Consider the following 20440-nt stretch of genomic DNA (forward strand, 5'->3'; position numbering starts at 1 on the left):
CTCTGGCTCCCAAGCCCGTGCTCTTTCCACTAAGTCACACTGCATAACATGTACCATAATTATAATAATTATTATTAGTCCCCTGGGGAGAGAGCTGGATTGATACCATGTCACCAGGGTATGGAGGTCTTCCCTCTGCCATTCTCAGGCCATGTGATCTGATCACCTTTTCAACCTGGGGAGTCAGTCGTCAGACTGACCTTCCTGGGGATCAGCAAATCTTGTGAGGGAAAACTGCTGCCTTCAGGAAGCAAAGAAAGCTGCTGTTCTCCTGGCTCCAGAGGAGCGGAGTGTCACTGAGGCTCCCCAGGGGTGTTTTCCCCAGGCCAGAGACCCCTGCGTCTACCCAACAGGCCAATCAATCAATCATCAATCATATTTGTTGAGGGCTTACTATATGCAGAGCACTGTCCCAAGTGCTTGGGAGCGTCCAATATATCAGAGGTCTAATGAGAGCCTCCATGCTCTTCCCTGTTGCAGTCTGATGCATCTCCAAGAAGGATTCATTGGGATTCATTACTCTCACTATGCACTAAGCACTGGGCAACGCAGCTATAAAATAGTCAGATGAGATGCAGTCTCCAATCCACATAGGTCTCATGGTCTAAGAAGCAGGAACACCAGCGATCTTATTCCCCCTGTCTTAGTCTCGTTTTATCTTATTTCCAGTCTCTTAATCCCATGGTGCAACAGAGGTTAAGTGTCTTGCCAAAGTTCACGCAGCAGGCCGTGGCGGAGCTGGGACTGGAACCCAGATTTCCTGGCTCCCAATTCCACGATCCACGAGGGCTAATGGAAAGCTTTCAGGATTGGGATTGCGCACACCGGGCTATTTGGGAATTTTGGCTGCAGGAATGGGAATCCAGAAGGCGGAGCTGGTAGTTGCTTCTAGTTTCCTTCCCGGGTCCTGTCCGTCCAGCCTCTGGCTCCTCAGGGGGCACAGCTGGTGGCGATTCAGACGGTGGAGGTGGGGGCTGGCTGAGAGCTCCCTTCTAGAGGGGGTAACTGAGGCTCTTCGTCCAACTTCCAGCCCAAACGGCCATGTTTCTCCTTTGGAGGGAGCTGAGAGCCAAAAGAAGTCTCCATCCGCCTCATGAGGTGGGCCTGGAATGCCCTTCCTCTTCCCATCCGCCAAGCTAGCTCTCTTTCTCCCTTCAAGGCCCTGCTGAGAGCTCACCTTCTCCAGGAGGCCTTCCCAGGCTGAGCCCCTTCCTTCCTCTCCCCCTCATCCCCCTCTCCGTCCCCCCCATCTTACCTCCTTCCCTTCCCCACAACACATGTATATATGTTTGTACATATCTATTACCCTATTTATTTATTTATTTATTTTACTTGTACATATCTATTCTATTTATTTTATTTTTTTAGTATGTTTGGTTTTGTTCTCTGTCTCCCCCTTTTAGACTGTGAGCCCACTGTTGGGTAGGGACTGTCTCTGTATGTTGCCAATTTGTACTTCCCAAGTGCTTAGTACAGTGCTCTGCACATAGTAAGCGCTCAATAAATACGATTGATGATGATGATGAGGTGTGGCCTAGGGTCACCTGCCTGGGCTTTCCAAGCCTCCCCCGCCGCTCTTCAGTTCGGCTCTTGGTAGACTGATGGCGGGATGTAGGCTGTCCTGGCCTGACTGGAGTCCTGGCCCGGTTATTGTTTCCCTCCTTCCTCCTCCCTCCCCAAGCCCCACCATTCTCCAACCCCAGGGACACCAGGGTCTCCTCTCCATTCCACCCTGTCCCATCCTGCGTCCCCATGCCCAGGCGGACTGCCATGCCACCTCTCAAGGCATCTCATCTAGAGGAGGAATTCCAGCTTGGGCACGGCCCCCTCAGTGCAGAGACGTTGGCAGGGCATTGGGGTTCAGGACTGTGCCAAGAGCAAGTAATAATAATGATAATGATAATGACAATAATAACGCCACTTATTAAGCACTGTGCCAAGCACTGTACTAAGTGCCGGGATAGATACGAGGGAATCAGGTCAGACACAGTCCCTGCCCACAAGGGACTCACAGTCTAAGGGGAAAGGTGGACGGGTATTTCATAGTCATTTAACAGGTGTGGAAACTGAGGCAAAAAGAAGCTATACAGCATGCCCAAGGTTAGAAAGCGGCATGTGTTGGAGCCGGCATTAGAACTCCCTCTTCCGCCCTACCTCCTTCCCCTCCCCACAGCACCTGTATGTATGTTTGTACAGATTTATTACTCTATTTATTTTACTAGTACATATTTACTACTCCATTTATTCTGTTAATGATGTGCATCTAGCTTTAATTCTATTTATTCTGACGACTTGACACCTGTCCACATGTTTTGTTTAGTTGTCTGTCTCCCCCTTCTAGACTGTGAGCCCGTTGTGGGGTAGGGACCGTCTCCATATCTTGCCGACTTGTACTTCCCAAGCGCTTAGTACAGTGCTCTGCAATAATAATAATAATAATGATAGCATTTATTAAGCGCTTACTATGTGCAAAGCACTGTTCTAAGTGCTGGGGAGGTTACAAGGTGATCAGATTGTCCCACGGGGGGCTCACAGTCTTCATTCCCATTTTCCAGATGAGGTACCTGAGGCACAGAGAAGTGATGTGACTTGCCCAAAGTCACACAACTGACAATCAGTGAAGCCGGAATTTGAACCCATGACCTCTGACTCCAAAGCCCAGGCTCTTTCCACCGAGCCACGCTGCTTCTCTCAGGTCCGTGCTGGCTCCCAGGCCTGTTTTCCTCGAGACTGCAAACACGTTTACCAACTCTGTTGTACTGTCCTCTCCCAAGCGCTTAGTACAGTGCTCGGCACACTGAAACTCCTCCACGGACACCACTGATGGGTTGAGGCAGCGGGGGCCGGACACAGCTTACCTTCGGCTTGGACGTGAAGGTTTTTGATTCGAGTCCAGATCCCCGCGGGGAAGGTCGTGATGCTGCACTTGTACTTCCCACTCAGAGACGACGACACATTCCTCAGGTGCAAAACCCACTCGGCTCCGCCCGCGGGAGTCTGGGTGAACGTGACGGAGGAGGCGCAGGACTCCTTGGCGAAGACATCACAGTGGGAGCCGAGCCTGGGGTGGTAGACCGCGATCAGGGCCTCTCTGTTGGTGATCACGTCCCACTGGGTCTGGACCAGTCGCATCGCCTTCTGAATGTGACACGTCAGGTCGACATCCGTGCCCGGCAGGGCGTAGACGTCCTCGACTTGGTGGGCCTGTCCTTCCGCGAGCCCTGAGGGGAGAACCAAGTCCGTCAGAGGTCACTGGACGGGGAAAAGCGGGGAGCGACGGGGAAAGGACAGAGCAGACAGAAGAGGGCTGGCTCAGGGACGCCCGGCAACTGGAGTACAGATTTATTACTCTATTTTACTTGTACATATTTACTATTCTATTTATTTTGTTGATGATGTGCATTTAGCTTTAATTCTATTCGTTCTGATGACTTGACACCTGCCCACATGTTTTGTTGTGTGTCTCCCTCTTCTAGACTGTGAGCTCGTTGTGGGGTAGGGACCTTCTCTATATGTTGCCGACTTGTACTTCCCAAGCGCTCAGTACAGTGCTCTGCAATAATAATAATAATGATGGCATTTATTAAGCACTATGTGCAAAGCACTGTTCTAAGCGGTGGGGAGGTTACAAGGTGATCAGGTTGTCCCACGTGGGGCTCACAGTTTTAATCTCCATTTTTACAGATGAGGGAACTGAGGCCCAGAGAAGTTAAGTGACTTGCCTAAAGTCACACAGCTGACAATTGCCAGAGCCAAGATTTGAACCCATGACTGCTGACTCCAAAGCCTGGGCTCTTTCCACTGGGCCATGCTGCTTACAGTAAGCACTCAATAAATATGACTGAATGAGTGAAAAAGGGAAGGGACAACTTTCCCTAGACAACACAGGTGAAGGGCCAAGGGGAACAATAATAATGATCATAGTAATAATAATAATAGCAATGGTATTTGTTAAGCGTGTACAGTAAGCACTCAATAAATATGATTGAATGAATGAAAAAGGGAAGGGACAACTTTTCCTAGACAACACAGGTGAAGGGCCAAGGGAAACAATAATAGTGATCATAGTAATAATAATAATAATAATAATACTAGCAATGGTATTTGTTAAGCGTGTACTCTATGCCAAGCACTGTGGGGTAGATACAAGGTAATTAAGTTGTCCCACGTGGAGCTCACAGTCTTCATCCCCATTTTACAGATGAGGTAACTGAGGCACAGAGAAGGTAAATGACTTGCCCAAGGTCACACAGAAGTGGCGGAGCCGGGATTGGAACACACGACCTCTGCCCCCAAGCGAAGTAGGAAATGTGAAGACTCAGGAAAAGAGCCTATGAGCCGCAGAAATGATGCGACTGACTAGAGATGCCAATTTTCCAGACTCCGCCCCTCTCACAGAATTTCCTTCCTCACTGATGCCGGCCTTGCTTTGTCTGGAAACTGGCAGGCTGGATTGTCTTCTAGACTGTAAGATCGTAGTGGGCAGGGAACGTGTCTATGGAATTGGAATTGCTCTGCACACCGTAAGTGCTCAATAAACACCACTGATTAACACGTGGGCTTTAGAGGCTTGCAGCCTTGGGTCTTACACTAAGGGGGCCCCAGTAAGGAAATGCATTTCTATTTCCCTATCCTTAATCTATTTTAATGTCTATCTCCCCATCTAGACTGTAAACTCCTTGTGAGTGGGGATCGTGTCCACAGCTCCAGCTCTTAGTACACTGCCAGGCTCATAGCGCTGAACAAATATTAAATTGTTATCGGACTCTCCCAAACGGTTAGTACAGCACACAGCAGAGCACTCAATAAATATTATTATTGACATAAAATGGTGGTTGTGGGGATGACCCAGCAGCTCCTGAAGAGGCGGCATTCCAGGAGGACATTGAGTAGAGAGGGATTGGGAGGCGGGAAGAGATTATAAACTCGTCCCCTAGACTGTAAGCTCATTGTGAGCAGGGAATGTGTCTGTTCATTGCCGTATTGTACTTTCCCAAGCACTTCATACAGTGTTCCGCATACGGGAAGCTCTCAATAAATACCACTGATTGACTGATCGATTGACTCTCCGTGATGGGCCGAATCGAGCCCAGATTTTTCCGTTTGGCTCAGTGTGGTCACGTGCCGAGGCGAGCCCCAGGAACCTTTTTTGTCTCCTTTCGTTCTCACCCCAAACAGCTGTTTCCTGTGGGGTGAGGAATCAGCCTACTCAGATCTCACTTCAGCCTGCCCAATGGCCAAGTCTTACCCAGAAAGGACTGAAACGACTCTCCAAAAAAAAAGTTTCCACTGAGAGATTTCTTTTGACCTGAGGAACAGCTGGTGTTTATTGAGCTGAGTGTGGCTTAATTAATAGCAGCTGCGTAGCAATGCTGATAAGGTGATGAGAATCAAAAAGTCTTCTTAAATGCAGCATAAGAGACCCTCTAGTTCACTGCTAAGGCACTGAGCATCTTTGTACAGTTTAAACATCTTTCTGTCTCTATTTGTCTCTTTGTCTCTCACTCACCAGGATATTCCCTCTGAAACAAGGACAATATTCTTGTGTCTCATCCATCAAATGCTCCTCTCTCAGGGATACTTGCTATGTGGAGAAGGGCGTTTTTTTCTTAGAAAACGAGATGTAAGGGGAGAAAAGAGGTGTTACAGAGTAGACTTGTCCTCCCAATTTTGGCTAAATGTTTCCTGATCGTCCTTTGGACGGGATCTTATATTACCTTGTCTCGGCAAGGAGGTCAGGGAAAATTTTTATAATAATAACTGTAGTATTTGTTAAGTGCTTAATATGTGCCAGGCACTGGAGTGGACCCAAGCAAATTGGGTTGGCACAATCTCTGCCCGTGTGGGGTTCCCGGTCTCAATCCCCATTTTACAGATGGGCTAACTGAGGCACAGAGAAGTGCAGTGACTTGCCCAAGGCCACCTAGCAGACAAATGGCAGAGCTGGGATTTGAACCCATACCTTTCTGACTCCCAGCCCGTGCTCTATCCCCTCTGTCATGCTGCTTCCTGAGAGAGGGGTTTGATTCATTCGTTTCAGCCCCTGCTAGATTGAGTTCAGAAGGAAACATCAACAGTGCCGATCTGGCTTGAGAGGTCCCTCAAAAGCATTTAGCCGGGACCCAGGGGTTTTTGATTTTAGTCAAGGTGCCCTTGAGAGACAAGTGGTGAAAAGCCACATCTGTCTTTCCAGAGAACTGGACTGGGGGCTTCTTAGGTGCAAAGTGCCTTTCCCCCTTAGGGATCGGTTTAAATCAGCTCAGATGGATCGGTCAATCCATCCAACGTTGGTATTTATTAAGCGTTTACTCTGGGCAGGCACTCTACAAAGCGGTTGGAGGATACAATACAACAGAGTTGGTGTGTGTGTCCCCTGTCCACAAGGAGTTGACGTCAGTAGCCTAAGAATTAGGTCCTGGAGAAAGACAAGAGATTGTTGTGCGGGTGGAGCTTACCCCTGATCATGCGTAACTGGAGGAAGAGACAGGAGGTCAAGATGATCCAGCTTGTATCCATGCTGTCCCTGCTGTCCTCACACACATATCTCCATAGTGGTCAGCGAACTGTTTCCACGAAAGGAAGAGAGGCGAGAAAGCTCTGGGCTGGCGTACGTCTACATCGGATCCGCCGCGCAGTTTGACAGCGTGCCAGGAAATGAAATGTCGGCAGGAAAGCGATGTGGTTTGAAGATAGAGCCACCCCTCGTCGGTGACAAGACCCCGAGAAGAAAGGAAAGAACGAGATCTAGTCTCTCGGAAACGGCCTTGCTCATCTGAACCATTTCGGTTCCCCGTTCCGCACCTCCTGGTAAGAGCTAGGAGTTATTAAAATGGTTTAGCAACCCCCGAGGCCCCAGGGAATGAGAAATTGTGGCCTGAACGCCATGGCATGTCCAGAGACGCTGCCTTACCAAAACACCACTTGAGCAGCGTGGGAAGCAGTGTGGCCTAATGGCTAGAGAGCAGGCCTGAGAGTCAGTAGGACCTGAGTTCTAATCTTGGCTCTGCCACTTGTCTGCAGTGTGACCTTGGACAAGTCGCTTCCCTTTGTGCCTCGGTTTTCTCTTCTGTAAAAAGGGGATTAAGTCTGTGAGCCCCATTTGAGACAAGGATTGTGTCCCATATGGGACAGGGACTATGTCCAACCTGCTTAGCCTGTATTTGCCCAAGCGCTTTGAACAGTGCCAGGAACACTGTAAGTGTTTACTGAATATCACTAAAAAACACAACAAAACCAAAAAAACCACCACAACAAGCTTGTCAGCCCCAGGTCCTCCCTTCTCCCCTGAGGATTTGATTGCCAGTCAAGCCCTCTCAGGAGAGCCCTCTCCTCCCCTTCCAGTCAGTGACATCACCCCCTCCGCTCCCGCCCCCCTTGCCCCCTTCTCGTTTTGGGCTTTGAAGAGAAACAAACTCCAGCGAGCAGCAAGACAGCCTGAAAAGATTTGGGTTTGAGCACGTAGAAACACAGCCCCTTCCCTTTTTGGTGGCTTCAGAGTTCGTACGGGGAATCCTGGGCCCAGAGTGAGGAAGCTGAGCCCTTCCTGAGAAGTCGGAAGTGTCGAGTGGTTCAGAGTGCGGTCTTGGGCTGAGGATCACACCCTGCCTGAGCTCACCTGCACGGTCCTTAGCAGGCTGAAAGGTGAGAAGACAGAATTAGGCTCTTGGTAGTCGGCCCCGAAGAGCATCTTGCCTCACCTCACTAATCTCCTGCTGCATCCCAGCCCACAAACTCCACTCCTCCAGTGCCGGCTTACTCACTGGGCCCCCATTTCGCCTTCCTCTCCACTGACCCCTTTCCCACGTCCACCCTCTAGCTTGGAACACCCTTCCCCATCATACACACCAGACCATCCCTCTCTCCCCCTTCAAAGCATCATCAAAGTCTCATCCACTCCAAGAGCCCATTCACGTTTAAGCCCTCGTTTCCCGGCTCGCTCTCCCTTTATCTATGCACTTTAATAATAATGATGGTATTTGTTAAGCGCTTACTATATGCAAAGCACTGTTCTAAGTGCTGGGAAGGTTACAAGGTGATCAGGTTGTCCCACGGGGGGCTCGCAGTTTTAATCTCCATTTTGCAGATGAGGTAATTGAGGCACAGAGAAGTGAAGTGACTTGCCCAAAGTCACACAGGTGACAGCTGGCGGAGCCGGGATTTGAACCCATGACCTCCGACTCCAAAGCCCGGGCTCTTTCCACTGAGCCACGCTGCTTCTCCACTTTGATCTGTGACCTTTACACACTTGACACGTAGGTATGTATCTTTAAATGATATATTATAAATTGCTTATTTATTCATATTTATGTCTGCCTCCCCCTCTAGACTGTGAGCCCCATGCGGACACAGGGACTGTGTCTGATCTTTTTCTGGTGTATTTCTAGTTTGTCCGGTAGACTGTAAGCCCTTTATGGGCAGGGAATGTGTCTACCAACTCTGTTATATTGTACGTTCCCAAGTGCTTAGTGCAGGGCCAGCACACAGTAAGCACACAATAAATTTGATTGATTGATTGATATCTACCACAGTGCTTAAAATGGACTGAGTTTAACTAACGTCGTTATTATTATTATTATTTCATCTTTCTCAAAGACCTCAATAATAATAATGATGATGGCATTTATTAAGTGCTTACTATGTGCAAAGCACTGTTCTAAGCGCTGGGGAGGTTATAAGGTGATCCCACGTGGTGCTCACAGTCTTAATCCTCATTTTCCAGATGAGGTCACTGAGGCCCAGAGAAGTGAAGTGACTTGCCCAAAGTCACACAGCTGACAATTGGCGGTGCCGGGATTTGAACCCATGACCTCTGACTCCAAAGCCCGGGCTCTTTCCACCGACCCACGCTGCTTCTCTAATCCAACTGGGGCCATGCTCTCTGCTTCCTTGGTGTAGAGGCTAGAGCAAGGGCCTGGGAATCAGAATGTCATGGGTTCTAATCCTGGCTCTGCCACTTTGCTGTGTGGTCTTGGGCAAATCACTCCACTTTTCTGGGCCCCAGAAAAATGGAGCTTGAGGCTGTGAACTCCGTGTGGGACAGGGACTGTGTCCAACCCGAATTTGCTCGTGTTTAGTACACAGTAAGCGCTTGAAAAATACCACAGTTATTATTATTATTTTTGTTAAGTACTTGGAGGGAGCTTTGTGGGACCCAACCTTCCAGCTTCCAGAATGATGGCTCAGCTTGACAAAGCTCGAGAAGTTTCCTGCCCAATATTTCGGCAGAATCATCCTGGTTGAGACGGCCCCCTCCACGGCAGCAGACCCAGAGCCCGCCGTCCTTTCCGGCCTCAGCCAACTAGGCTTTCCCTCATCAGGAAGGTCTCGCCAGAGATGGTGCAGGCAAGACATTGCTGTGGCTGACCTCATAACTGTCCTCTTCAGAGCAGAGTGGCTTAGTGGGCAGGGAGCATGTCTGTTATACGGTTATTTTGTACTCTCCCAAGCGCTTAGTTTGCCCTGCACACGGTAAGTGCTCAATAAATACGATCGATGATTGACAGAACTCAGGCCTGGGCGTCAGAAGGACATGGATTCTAATCCCGGATCTACCAGTTGCCCGCTGAGTGACTTCGCACAAATCACTTGGTTTGTTTGTTTTGTTTCATGGCGTTTGTTAAGTCATTCGTTCGGTCGTATTTATTGAGCATTTACTATGTGCAAAGCATTGGACTAAGCTTTAGAGAGAGTACAACAAAACAATAAACAGACACATTCCCCACCCAGAGCGAGTTTAAGATGAAACCACAGCATCCTCTTAACTACCCTGTGGCTGCTAGAGACACACACCTCTTTATGTTTTTATATTTGTTAAGCACTTCCTATGGGTCAGACACTGTTTTAAGCCTCCGGGTAGATACAAGTCAAATGGTTGGACACAGTCCCTGTCCTGCATAGATTTTGCAGTCTAAGGTGCAGGGAGAACTTCACTCCTCCGTGCCTCAATTACCTCGTCTGTAGAATGGGGATTAAGATGAGAGCCCCATGTGGGACGGGGACCGTGTCCAACCTGATTATCCGGAATCTACCTCGGTGCTTCGAACAGTGCCTGGCACAGAGTAAGAGCTTAAGAAATACCATTATTATTCTTATTACAGGGGGATTAAAGGTTGATGAAGAAGTCTCAGCCCTCTCCAGTTTCTGGAATCGATCAGCAGATGGCATTATCCACTCATCCTAGGGGCCTCCGCCTTTCTCTGGGGAAGGGAATTTCCCACCATCCTTCACTCTGCCTGGACTCTTTTTTGTAACTATTCAGGCACTAATCCAGCTTAAAATTACCCTGTGGACTCTTGTCACACTCTCCTATTGTCCTCCTCGTTGGCACAGTCTCCACTGTGCCGCTCCACGAGGGAAGAAGTGGAGCCAAGTGAAGAGTGAGCCAGGTTGAGAAGCAGCGTGGCTCAGTGGAAAGAGCCCGGGCTTTGGCGTCAGAGGTCATGGGTTCAAATCCCGGCTCCGCCAACTGTCAGCTGTGTGACTTTGGGCAAGTCACTTCACTTCTCTGTGCCTCAGTTACCTCATCTGTAAAATGGGGATTAAAACCGTGAGCCCCCCCCCCCCCCCCCCCCCCCGGGACAACCTGATCACCTTGTAATCTCCCCAGCGCTTAGAACAGTGCTTTCCACATAGTAGGCACTTAACAAATATCATCATCATCACTGGTGTGATGATGTTTTTAGACTGTGAGCCCACTGTTGGGTAGGGACTGTCTCTATATGTTGCCAATTTGTACTTCCCAAGCGCTTAGTACAGTGCTCTGCACATAGTAAGCACTCAAGAAATACGATTGATGATGATGATGGTGTGGCTTCCTTCTGTCTGGGCGGGCTTGGGAGGCAGAGGACGTGGGTTCTGGTCCCGGCTCTGCCACTTGTCTGCTGTGTGACCTTGGACAAGTCACTTCACTCCTCTGGGCTTCAGTTACCTCACCTGGAAAATGGGGATTAAGACTGCGAGCCCCGCGTGGGACGATCTGATTACCCCAGCATCTACCCCAGTGCTTAGAACAGTGCTTGGCATATAGTAAGCACTTAACAAATACTACGATAATAATTAATAATAATTATTTCAGGAGTAAACGGGACTGGGCAGGCCCGCAAAGAGAGAGCTTGTAGTGCCTGGATTTCAGAGACAGACTCCATCACTCTCAAAAGCAGCCTCCCTTGGAAAGCAGCGTGGTGTAGTGTCTAGGGCATGGGCCTGGGAATCAGAAGGTCATGGGTTCTAATCCCAGCTCTGCCACTTGTCTGCTGCATGGCCTTGGGAAAGACACTTCACTTCTCTGTGCCTCAGTTCCCTCCTCTGTAAAATGGGGATTAAGATTTTGAGCCCCACGTTGGACAGAGACTATATCCGATCTAGAGAATCTAGAATCTAGAGAAGCAGCGTGGCTCAGTGGAAAGATCGCGGGCTTTGGAGTCAGAGGATATGGGTTCAAATCCCGGTTCCCCCAATTGTCAGCTGGGTGACTTTGGGCAAGTCACTTCACTTCTCTGGGCCTCAGTTACCTCAACTGTAAAATGGGGATGAAGACCGTGAGCCCCCCGTGGGACAACCTGATCACCTTGTAACCTCCCCAGTGCTTAGAACAGTGTTTCGCACATAGTAAGTGCTTAATAAATGCCATCATAAATGCCATCATAATCTGATAACAATAACTGTGGTATTTATCAAGTGCTTACTATGTGTCAGAGCTGGGGTAGATACACGCTAACCAGGTTGGACACGGCCTGATAGGGGTCACAGTCTTAAATCCCATTTTACAGACGAGGCCCAGAGAAGTGAAGTGACTGGTCCAAGGTCACCCAGCGAATCAGGATTAGAACCCAGGTCCTTCTATCTCCCAGGCCCGCTTTCGATCCACTAGACCACCCTGCTTCGCCTGAGCTTCCTGTGCGCAGGAGTGGGGCTGGAGGGCTGTGGGAGCGTGGCTGGGTGGCAGCCCTAGCCTCAGATCTGAGTCCTGCCAGTCTCTGCCACCCCTGCCACCCCCAGCCCTGCTGGTGCCCAGGAACTGGAACCGGAGGCACCGGAGGCCCTCCCTGAGCCAAATAACACCCAAACTTTCCGCATCCCCCTTGCCCACGGGGCCCGGGAGCCTGTGACCCACCCCACAGGAGGGAACCGGAGGCAGGGGAGTAACCTGTAGCTCTTATCAACCCTACCTTCCAAAGGGGCAGCCTGATTTCAGAGGATTTCAAATGCAAAAAAAAGCGCAGGCTCCAATTTTCTCGGAGTCCGACCGCTCATCCGACGCAGGCAGCTCCGGTCCGGGCTTCCCAGATCGGGGCTGGCCGAGGAGACGGTGCCGGCCTCATCCATCACGGATCAATTGCCCGGTTGGCTCGGGCCCCTTCACGCCCGCAGCGGAGTTCTGAGAGGAAGCGGGTCAACGGAGATTGATTTCCAGGCGTCTGATTGAGTTCACAGAACCGGAGTGAGAGAGACCTCGTTTTGACGTAAAAACTGAAATTTGGACTGGAGGAGATGGATGAAGGGTTCCCCCTGAAGCAGGATTTTTTTTTTTCCTGGCTGCAGCTCAATTCTTTGGCTTCCTGCTAGGCTCACCAACAGCAGAGAACGCAGTCTTCCTTAAGATTTGTTGAATGGGACACGCAAAATATAGATAATGACAATTGATGACAGAGAGCACTTGGGAGAGTACAGTATAACAGTAACCAGACACATTCCCTGCCCACAACAAGCTTACAGCCTAGAGGACAGTGTAGAGAACTTAATTGACTTGCCCAAGGTCACGGAGCAGATTCGTGGAGGAGCCGGCATCAGAAACCAGTTTCTCTGACACCAAGACCATTCTCTTTCCACTAGACCACACTGCTTCTTGATGCCTTTTCATGGCTACAGGATAAGATCAAACTTATAATAATAATAATAATGGCATTTATTAAGCGCTTACTATGTGCAAAGCACTGTTCTAAGCGCTGGGGGGGGGGGTTATAAGGTTATCAGGTTGTCCCATGGGGGCTCACAGTTTTAATCCCCATTTTACAGATGAGGGAACTGAGGCACAGAGAAGTTAAGTGACTTGCCCAAAGTCACACAGCTGGCAATTGGCGGAGCTGGGATTTGAACCCATGACCTCTGACTCCAAAGCCTGTGGTCTTTCCGCTGAGCCACGCTGCTTCTCTAAACTTATCATGGGCTTGTCTTGGGATGTGAAATGGGGTCCCCCAGTTCCATCTGGAATTGGAAGAGATTGAGAGATACGGAAGCGATTCTTTCCCAGGACACTTTGGGCTCTTCACAGACCAGCACAAAGCCCTACTAAAATTAGACCTCCTCCAGGAAGGCTTTCATGTCTAAGTTCTCATCTCCCCACCCTATTTTCCTTCCCCACTGCCTCATTTAAGCGCATGTGTCTTCATCCCTTAAGCACTTAAAACATTCACCCCACTGTGCTCCCCCATGTAATTAATGTGCCTTTATCTTTATACTACCTGTAATTTATTTTAATCCCAGTTTCTACGACTAGACTATCAGCTCCTTGAGGGTGGAGATGTGTCGACGTACTCTACAGTACTCCACCAAACACTTAGCACAGTGCTCTGTGCATGGCAAGTACTCAACAAATACCACTGATTGGTTCGTTGAGTCCTTAAATTCAGCACCAGTGGGTTGTAATAATAATAATAATAATAATAATAATGACATTTATTAAGTGCTTACTATGTGCAAAGCACGGTTCTAAGTGCTGGGGAGGTTACAACATGATCAGGTTGTCCCACAGGCAGCTCACAGTCTTAATCCCCATTTTACAGATGAGGTAACTGAGACCCAGAGAAGTGAAGTGACTTGTCCAGAGTCACACAGCTGACGATTGGCGGCGCCGGGATTTGAACCCATGACCTCTGACTCCAAAACCCAGGCTGTTTCCATTGAGCCACGGTTGTAGGTCCTACCACTTTAGCTCAGAAGTGATGGCACATTTTGGGAGGGGCCTGGGTGCGAAACACAATGGCTTTGGAGTAGGCGGGAGGGGTCAGGGTCCCTCCCTCCAAGAAACACACTCGGGGTTCAAGGGAACTCCGGGTACTTCATCATCATCAATCGTATTTATTGAGCGCTTACTATGTGCAGAGCACTGTACTAAGCGCTTGGGAAGTACAAATTGGCAACATATAGAGACAGTCCCTACCCAAAGTGGGCTCACAGTCTAAAAGAGTACTTACACAGGATAGCTTAAATGATGCTAATAATAATAATAATGATGGCATTTATTAAGCGCTTACTATGTGCAAAGCAGTTCTAAGCGCTGAAGCACTGTTCTAAGCGCTGAAGCACTATATATTGCATGCTATGTCATGTCTGGTATAACACAGTGATATCACGTGAATCCTCATCTGCGATTTTTGAATCCTCTCAGTGGTCCCTGGACTGCCCGGCCTCCAGTCTCAGGGGAATGGGGGGGAAGGCGATGAGCCTGGATCCAATCCCTTGCATCAGTCAGGCAGTCAATCGGTCACTCGTATTTATTGAACGCTTACTGCGTGCAAACCCTCTCCGGATCACACCTGGAGATTTTCCAGGACTCTACCAGTCTCGGCTACGGGACGGAAAGTCGAGGAGAGGCCTATCCTTTCCATTTCTAGTTTGGCCAGTGGCTAGCGAGTGGAAGATAGTCTGTTTTAAGTTAAAACTCACCTGTGCTGGGCTCCCCCAACTCTTCCCTGACACTGGAGGCCAGACAGTAGAGAGCCCAGGACTACGCCATAGGAGATCAGACCCCTCTAGACTGTAAATTCTCTGTGGGCAGGGAATGTGTCTGCCTTTTCTGTTGTATTGTGCTCTCCCAAGCGCTTAGTACAGCCCTCTGCACATAGTAAGTGCTCAATAAACACCATCGATCCATTGATAGATCAGCTTCGCTACGTGCCTGCTCTGTGATTCGCACGAGTCACGTATCATTTTGGGGCCTTGGTTTTCTCATCTGTATTGCGGGGATTAAATATTTGTCCCCCATTAGGCTGTGAGCCCCATGTGGGACAGAGATTGGGTCTGATCTGACTGTATTCAGCGTGGCTCAGTGGAAAAAGCCCGGGCTTGGGAGCCCGAGGTCATGGGTTCTAATCCCAGCTCCACCATATGTCTGCTGTGTGGTCTTGGGCAAGTAACTTAACTTCTCTGCACCTCAGTGACCTTAACTGGAAAATGGGGATTAAGACTGTGAGCCCCACGTGGGACTACGTGATCGCCTTGTATCCCCCCAGCGCTTAGAACAGTACTTTGCACATAGTAAGTGCTTAATAAATGCCATCATTCTTTGTTTATTATTATTTACCCAAGGGCTTTAGCTGAGAAGGAGAGGACCTGGGTTCTAATTCTACCTCTGCCAATTATTTTTAACAGCATTTGTTAAGCTCTTACTATGTGCCGGACATTATGCTAAGCACTCTGGTAGATGCAAGCTAATCAGGTTGGACACAGTCCCTGTCCCACGTGGGGCTCACAGTCTTAATCTCCATTTTACAGATGAGGGAACTGAGGCACTGAAAAGTGAAGTGACTTACCCAAAGTCCCACAGCAGACAAGTGGCAGAGTCTGGATTATAACCTAAGTCCCCCTGGCTCTCAGGCCGTGCTCTAACCACTAGACCACTTGCCTGCTGTATGACTTTCGGCAAGTCACTTAACCTTTCTGTGCCTCAGTTGCCTTATCTGTAAAACGGGGATTTAAACTGTGAGCCCCATGTGGGACAGGGACTGTGTCCAACCTGATCAACTTATATCTTCTCCAATGTTTAGTACAGTGCCTGGCACATAGTAAGCACTGAGCAAATAGCATTAAAAAAGACACGAAACCCAAATCAAATGGAAGCTTCTAGGTGGGAACAATTCTGAAAGGTCCAACCTCAAGAAGAACCATTTCGACATTTCTTTCTCATCTCTCCTCTACTCCCTCACAGGGCAAGAGAAAATGCAATCGACTGGAAATTGTTGTGAATTGGAGTTGAACTTTCTGTATTCTCTGCAACCCAGAACCTCCGTCTGATCCCAGTCTAGGCTTACCAATCCATCAATGAAGTTCTCACTTGGACACATGTCGTTACGGAACAAAATGGGAGCCACTTGGCTTGTCCCAGGCGCCCGAGCTTATGAATGACTCAGCCCGGCTCAGGGCAGAGAAGCTGTGAAATACATTTGGAAGGTTCAGTTTTTAAAATCAACACCAATCTTCTGCACTTGTCAAACAAATATAAATTGAGCTCGTGAGATCCCCATGCCGGCAACGTTCCTGGAGGCTTTCTACACACTCGTTCCATGGTGCGATGCCACTCGGCGACCAGTGTGGCTTAGGGGATAGATCGCAAGCTTGGGAGTCAGAAGGAAGTCGTTTCTAATCCCAGCTCTGCCATTTTTTTCCCCAATGGCATTTGTTAAGCCCTTACCAGGGACTGTACTAAGCTCTGGGGTAGATACGAGCTAACGAGATTGGACACAGTCCCTGTCCCACATGGGGCTCACAGTTTTAATCCCCTGTTATCAGCTGTGTGATCCTGAGCAAGTCACTTCACTTCTCTGTGCCTCAGTTACCTCGTCTATAAAATGGGGATTGAGACCGTGAGCCCTCTGTGGGACATAGACTGGCCAACTTGATGACCCCAGTACTTAGTACAGTGCCTGGCACAAAGTAAGAGCTTAACAAACACCGTAAAAAAAGGATTTAACATGGCGTCTGTTCCTGCTGTTGCATAACTGAATCTTGAAGCTTTTGATTGATTTCATTTCCATTATTACCACTGTCATCCCCTTTTTGCTTTAAGTAAAATCTCTATTAGGATCAAAGCTAAGCTTCCCTCACCTCTGCTGATTGGTGCGTGGGAGGAAAACGAGCAACAGCAGGAAACCCCAACAGTTGTTACGTGGAGAGCTGAAATGGGGATGCTGAAAAGAAGGTGGGCAAAGGAAGTGTTTTAAGGGTATGCTAAAACAAAGCGTCAGTCAAAGTTGCATCCTAGATGAAATTAGGAATCTATTGCCAAAGACAGATCTGCATGGCATTACTACCAGGAACTGAATGTCTGGTTTCCAGGAAAATCTTCCTCAGGATTGACAAGGAGGCAAACAAAAGTGAAAACAGCACCAGATACTACAAACGTCGAACATGGTAACGCAACAGGGGAAAGACTTTTTGTACACACAGTGTGGCCAGGGCTGTCAGGTCTGCGTAGACTATTCCATTACTATGCTCACACACAGGTGATTTTCACTTTCTTTTTGGGTGTCTTTTCTGAAGGACAACTACTGTATAGTGTGCATAATTCCCATCTTTCCACACCATTTTGGTTAAATTAAAACAAGGTTGAGAGGAGAGACAGACAGGTGGGTCTTACAAGAATTTATTTGAGCAATAAGGCCAGGAGAAGGATGATGCAGTCAAGACTGCATTTTGACCTTTCCCAGGTGTTGTATATAATAGACCCTCAATGAAGGAATTCCCCCTATCTGCTCCATTGTCGCATTATTCAACCCTTTTCCTTTGATGCTGCTATCATTGTACTTGTTTTGTTGTTTGTCTCCCCCTTCTAGACTGTGAGCCCGTGTTGAGTAGGGACCCTCTCTATGTGTTGCCGATTTGTACTTCCCAAGCACTTAGTACAGGGCTCTGCACACAGTAAGTGCTCAATAAATACGATTGAATGAATGAGTAAATATGTCATTGAAAAATCGTCTTTTCTGTCCTCCTGGAAAACTGGAGTGGGACAACTGGGTAATAGAACTCTCTGCTGAGGGGTTCCAGATCAATAAATCAGTATCAAAATCACAAAAATTGTGCAAAATCCCTCAATTTGCCTGAGTTGCTCCTTGGCTAGTCCTGACTATCTCTCTGACCCAACCGAGGTAAGTCAGTTTTTCATTCCCACTATAGCAATGTAACGATGAAGGTGCTAGGAATGGCCCTGATCTGTTTTTGCTTGAAGATTTCCACCCTCTAGTCTGTAAGTTTGTCCATGGACCGTAAATCTGTCATGGACAGGGACTGTTTCTACCAACTCTGTTGTATAATCCCAGACACTTAGTGTAGTGGGCTGCACAAAGTAAGTGCTCCCTAAATACCACTCAGGGTGAACAAGACCTAGTGGATAGAAGAACCCTGTCCTGGGAGTCAGAAGGACCTGGGTTCTAATCCTGACTCTGTCTCTTGCCTGCTGTGTGGCCTTGGGCAAGTCACTTGACTTCTCTGGGCCTCAGTTCCCTCATCTTTAAAATGAGGATTAAGACAGTGAGCCCCATGTGGGACAGGGACTGTCTAGACTGATTAGCTTAATAATAATGATAATAATGGCATTTATTAAGTGCTTACTATGTGCAGAGCACTGTTCTAAGCGCTGGGGAGTTTACAAGGTGATCAGGTTGTCCCATGTAGGGCTTACAGTCTTAATCCCCATTTTACAGATGAGGTAACTGAGGCCCAGAGAATAATAATAATAATAATGGCATTTGTTAAGCGCTTACTATGTGCAAAGCACTGTTCTAAGCACTGGGGCGGATACAAGGTGATCAGGTTGTCCCACGTGGGGCTCACAGTCTTAATCCCCATTTTCCAGATGAGGTAACTGAGGCCCAGAGAAGTGAAGTGACTTGCCCGAAGTCACACAGCTGACAAGTGGCAGAGCCGGGATTGTATCTACCCCAGTGCTTGGAAGAGTGCTTGCCATATAATAAGCGCTTAACAAATATCATCATTATTAAGATGAGGTGGTGAGAGTGTTTCTCTGTGCTTAATCAATATCTGTTGGAAAATAGGCCAGGGACATAGGATGGCTATTTGGGGTGTTAGATTGTGCCCTTTTTCCTAAACTAAAGTGTCAAGTGTAGAAACCTCTCCTGTTTTATAGACAATAACCAGATCAAACGTTAGAAGCCTCTTGTCCCATAATCTTAGTTGGTACGGGGTAAATATCCATCTGAGTGCCGCATTCACTCTGGTTAACATCCTCATGTTTGTGTTCTCGTCATTTGTAATCTTGATTAAACATTGACTTTGGGCATTCCTAAATCTGGGAACCCAGGCCAAAGTTACCACTGCTACCAGGAGCTAGCAGACCGATCCTGGCTGGCCTCCACACACTCCCTTTTCTTCTGCGGAGTGACAAGTGGAGGAGGGCTCATTTTGATCCTTGTTTAGAGGGGAGTTCAGAGAAGCTGCATGGCTTACTGGAAAGATTATGGGCCTGGGATGGCAGAGGACCTCAGTTCTAATCCCCACTCCACCGCTTGCCAGCTGGACAATCTTGGCAAATCACTTAACTTTTCTTTCCCTTGCTTACCTCATCTGGAAAATGGGGATTAAATACTGTTCTCTCTTCCACTTATACTATCATCATCATCATCAATCGTATTTATTGAGCGCTTACTGTGTGCAGAGCACTGTACTAAGCGCTTGGGAAGTACAAATTGGCAACATATAGAGACAGTCCCTGCCCAACAGTGGGCTCACAGTCTAAAAGGGGGAGACAGAGAACAAAACCAAACATACTAACAAAATAAAATAAATAGAATAGATATGTACAAGTAAAATAAATAAATAGAGTAATAAATATGTACAAACATATATTCAGGTGCTGTGGGGAAGGGAAGGAGGTAAGATGGGGGGGATGGAGAAGGGGACGAGGGGGAGAGGAGGGAAGGGGCTCAGTCTGGGAAGGCCTCCTGGAGGAGGTGAGCTCTCAGTAGGGCCTTGAAGGGAGCCTCATGTTGAAGAGTGACTGAGTCCAACCTGATTATCTTGTATCTCCCCCAGTGCTTAGAACAGGGTTTGGCACACAGTAAGCACTTGACAAAAAACCATAATTATTAGCAATGATTCTGGTGCAGTATAAATTCATAAGAGTGGTCCCACCTACCTCGGGAAGAAGCACTGTGGCCTGGGAATCAGGGCTAGGGTTCTAATTCCTGCTCCTCCACTTGTCTGTGTGTGACATTGGGCAATCAATTAACTCATCTGGGCCTCAGTAACCTCATCTGGGTGACCTTAGGCAAGTCATTTAACTTCTCTGGGCCTCAGTTACCTCATCTGCCAAATGGGAATGAAGAGTGTGAACCCCATGTGGGACTGTGTCCAACCTGATTAGCTTGTATCTACCCCAGTGCTTAGAACAGTGCTCGGCACATAGTGCTTAACAACTACCATAATTATTATTATTAAAATTCAACTCCAAGGCTCAAGATGGTGGTCCGATTTAGAAAGTGAAGAGCTTGGGCTTGGGAGTCAGATAACCTGGGTTCTAATCCTGCTTCACTAGTTGCCTGCTGTGTGACCTTAGATAAGTCACTTAACTTCTCCATGTCTCATTTTCCTCATCTGGAAAATGGGGATTCTATGTTTCCTACTTAGACTGTAAACCCATGTGGGACCTGATTATCTTGTTTCTACCTCAGTGCTTCTGAGGTTACGAGGTTTCTACCTCAGTGCTTAG

At 48.2% G+C, this 20440-nt stretch overlaps 1 protein-coding gene across 1 annotated transcript in view; it reads right to left on the bottom strand.

The window, feature by feature from the left end:
• CD96 (CD96 molecule) overlaps positions 1 to 6537 on the bottom strand; it is a 52039-nt gene extending 45502 nt beyond the window's left edge. Inside the window, exons 1-2 of the mRNA XM_038766138.1 lie at positions 6456 to 6537; positions 2859 to 3221 (exon numbers count right to left, since the gene is read on the bottom strand). Of these exons, the coding sequence (XP_038622066.1) occupies positions 2859 to 3221; positions 6456 to 6516 (424 nt within the window). The 5' untranslated portion in view covers positions 6517 to 6537. The remainder of the gene's footprint in view (positions 1 to 2858; positions 3222 to 6455) is intronic.
• Between the last annotated feature and the right edge of the window lie 13903 nt (positions 6538 to 20440).

This window comes from Tachyglossus aculeatus, chromosome 24 (genome assembly GCF_015852505.1).
Source record: "Tachyglossus aculeatus isolate mTacAcu1 chromosome 24, mTacAcu1.pri, whole genome shotgun sequence".
In the NCBI taxonomy this organism is placed as follows: Eukaryota; Metazoa; Chordata; class Mammalia; order Monotremata; family Tachyglossidae; genus Tachyglossus; species Tachyglossus aculeatus.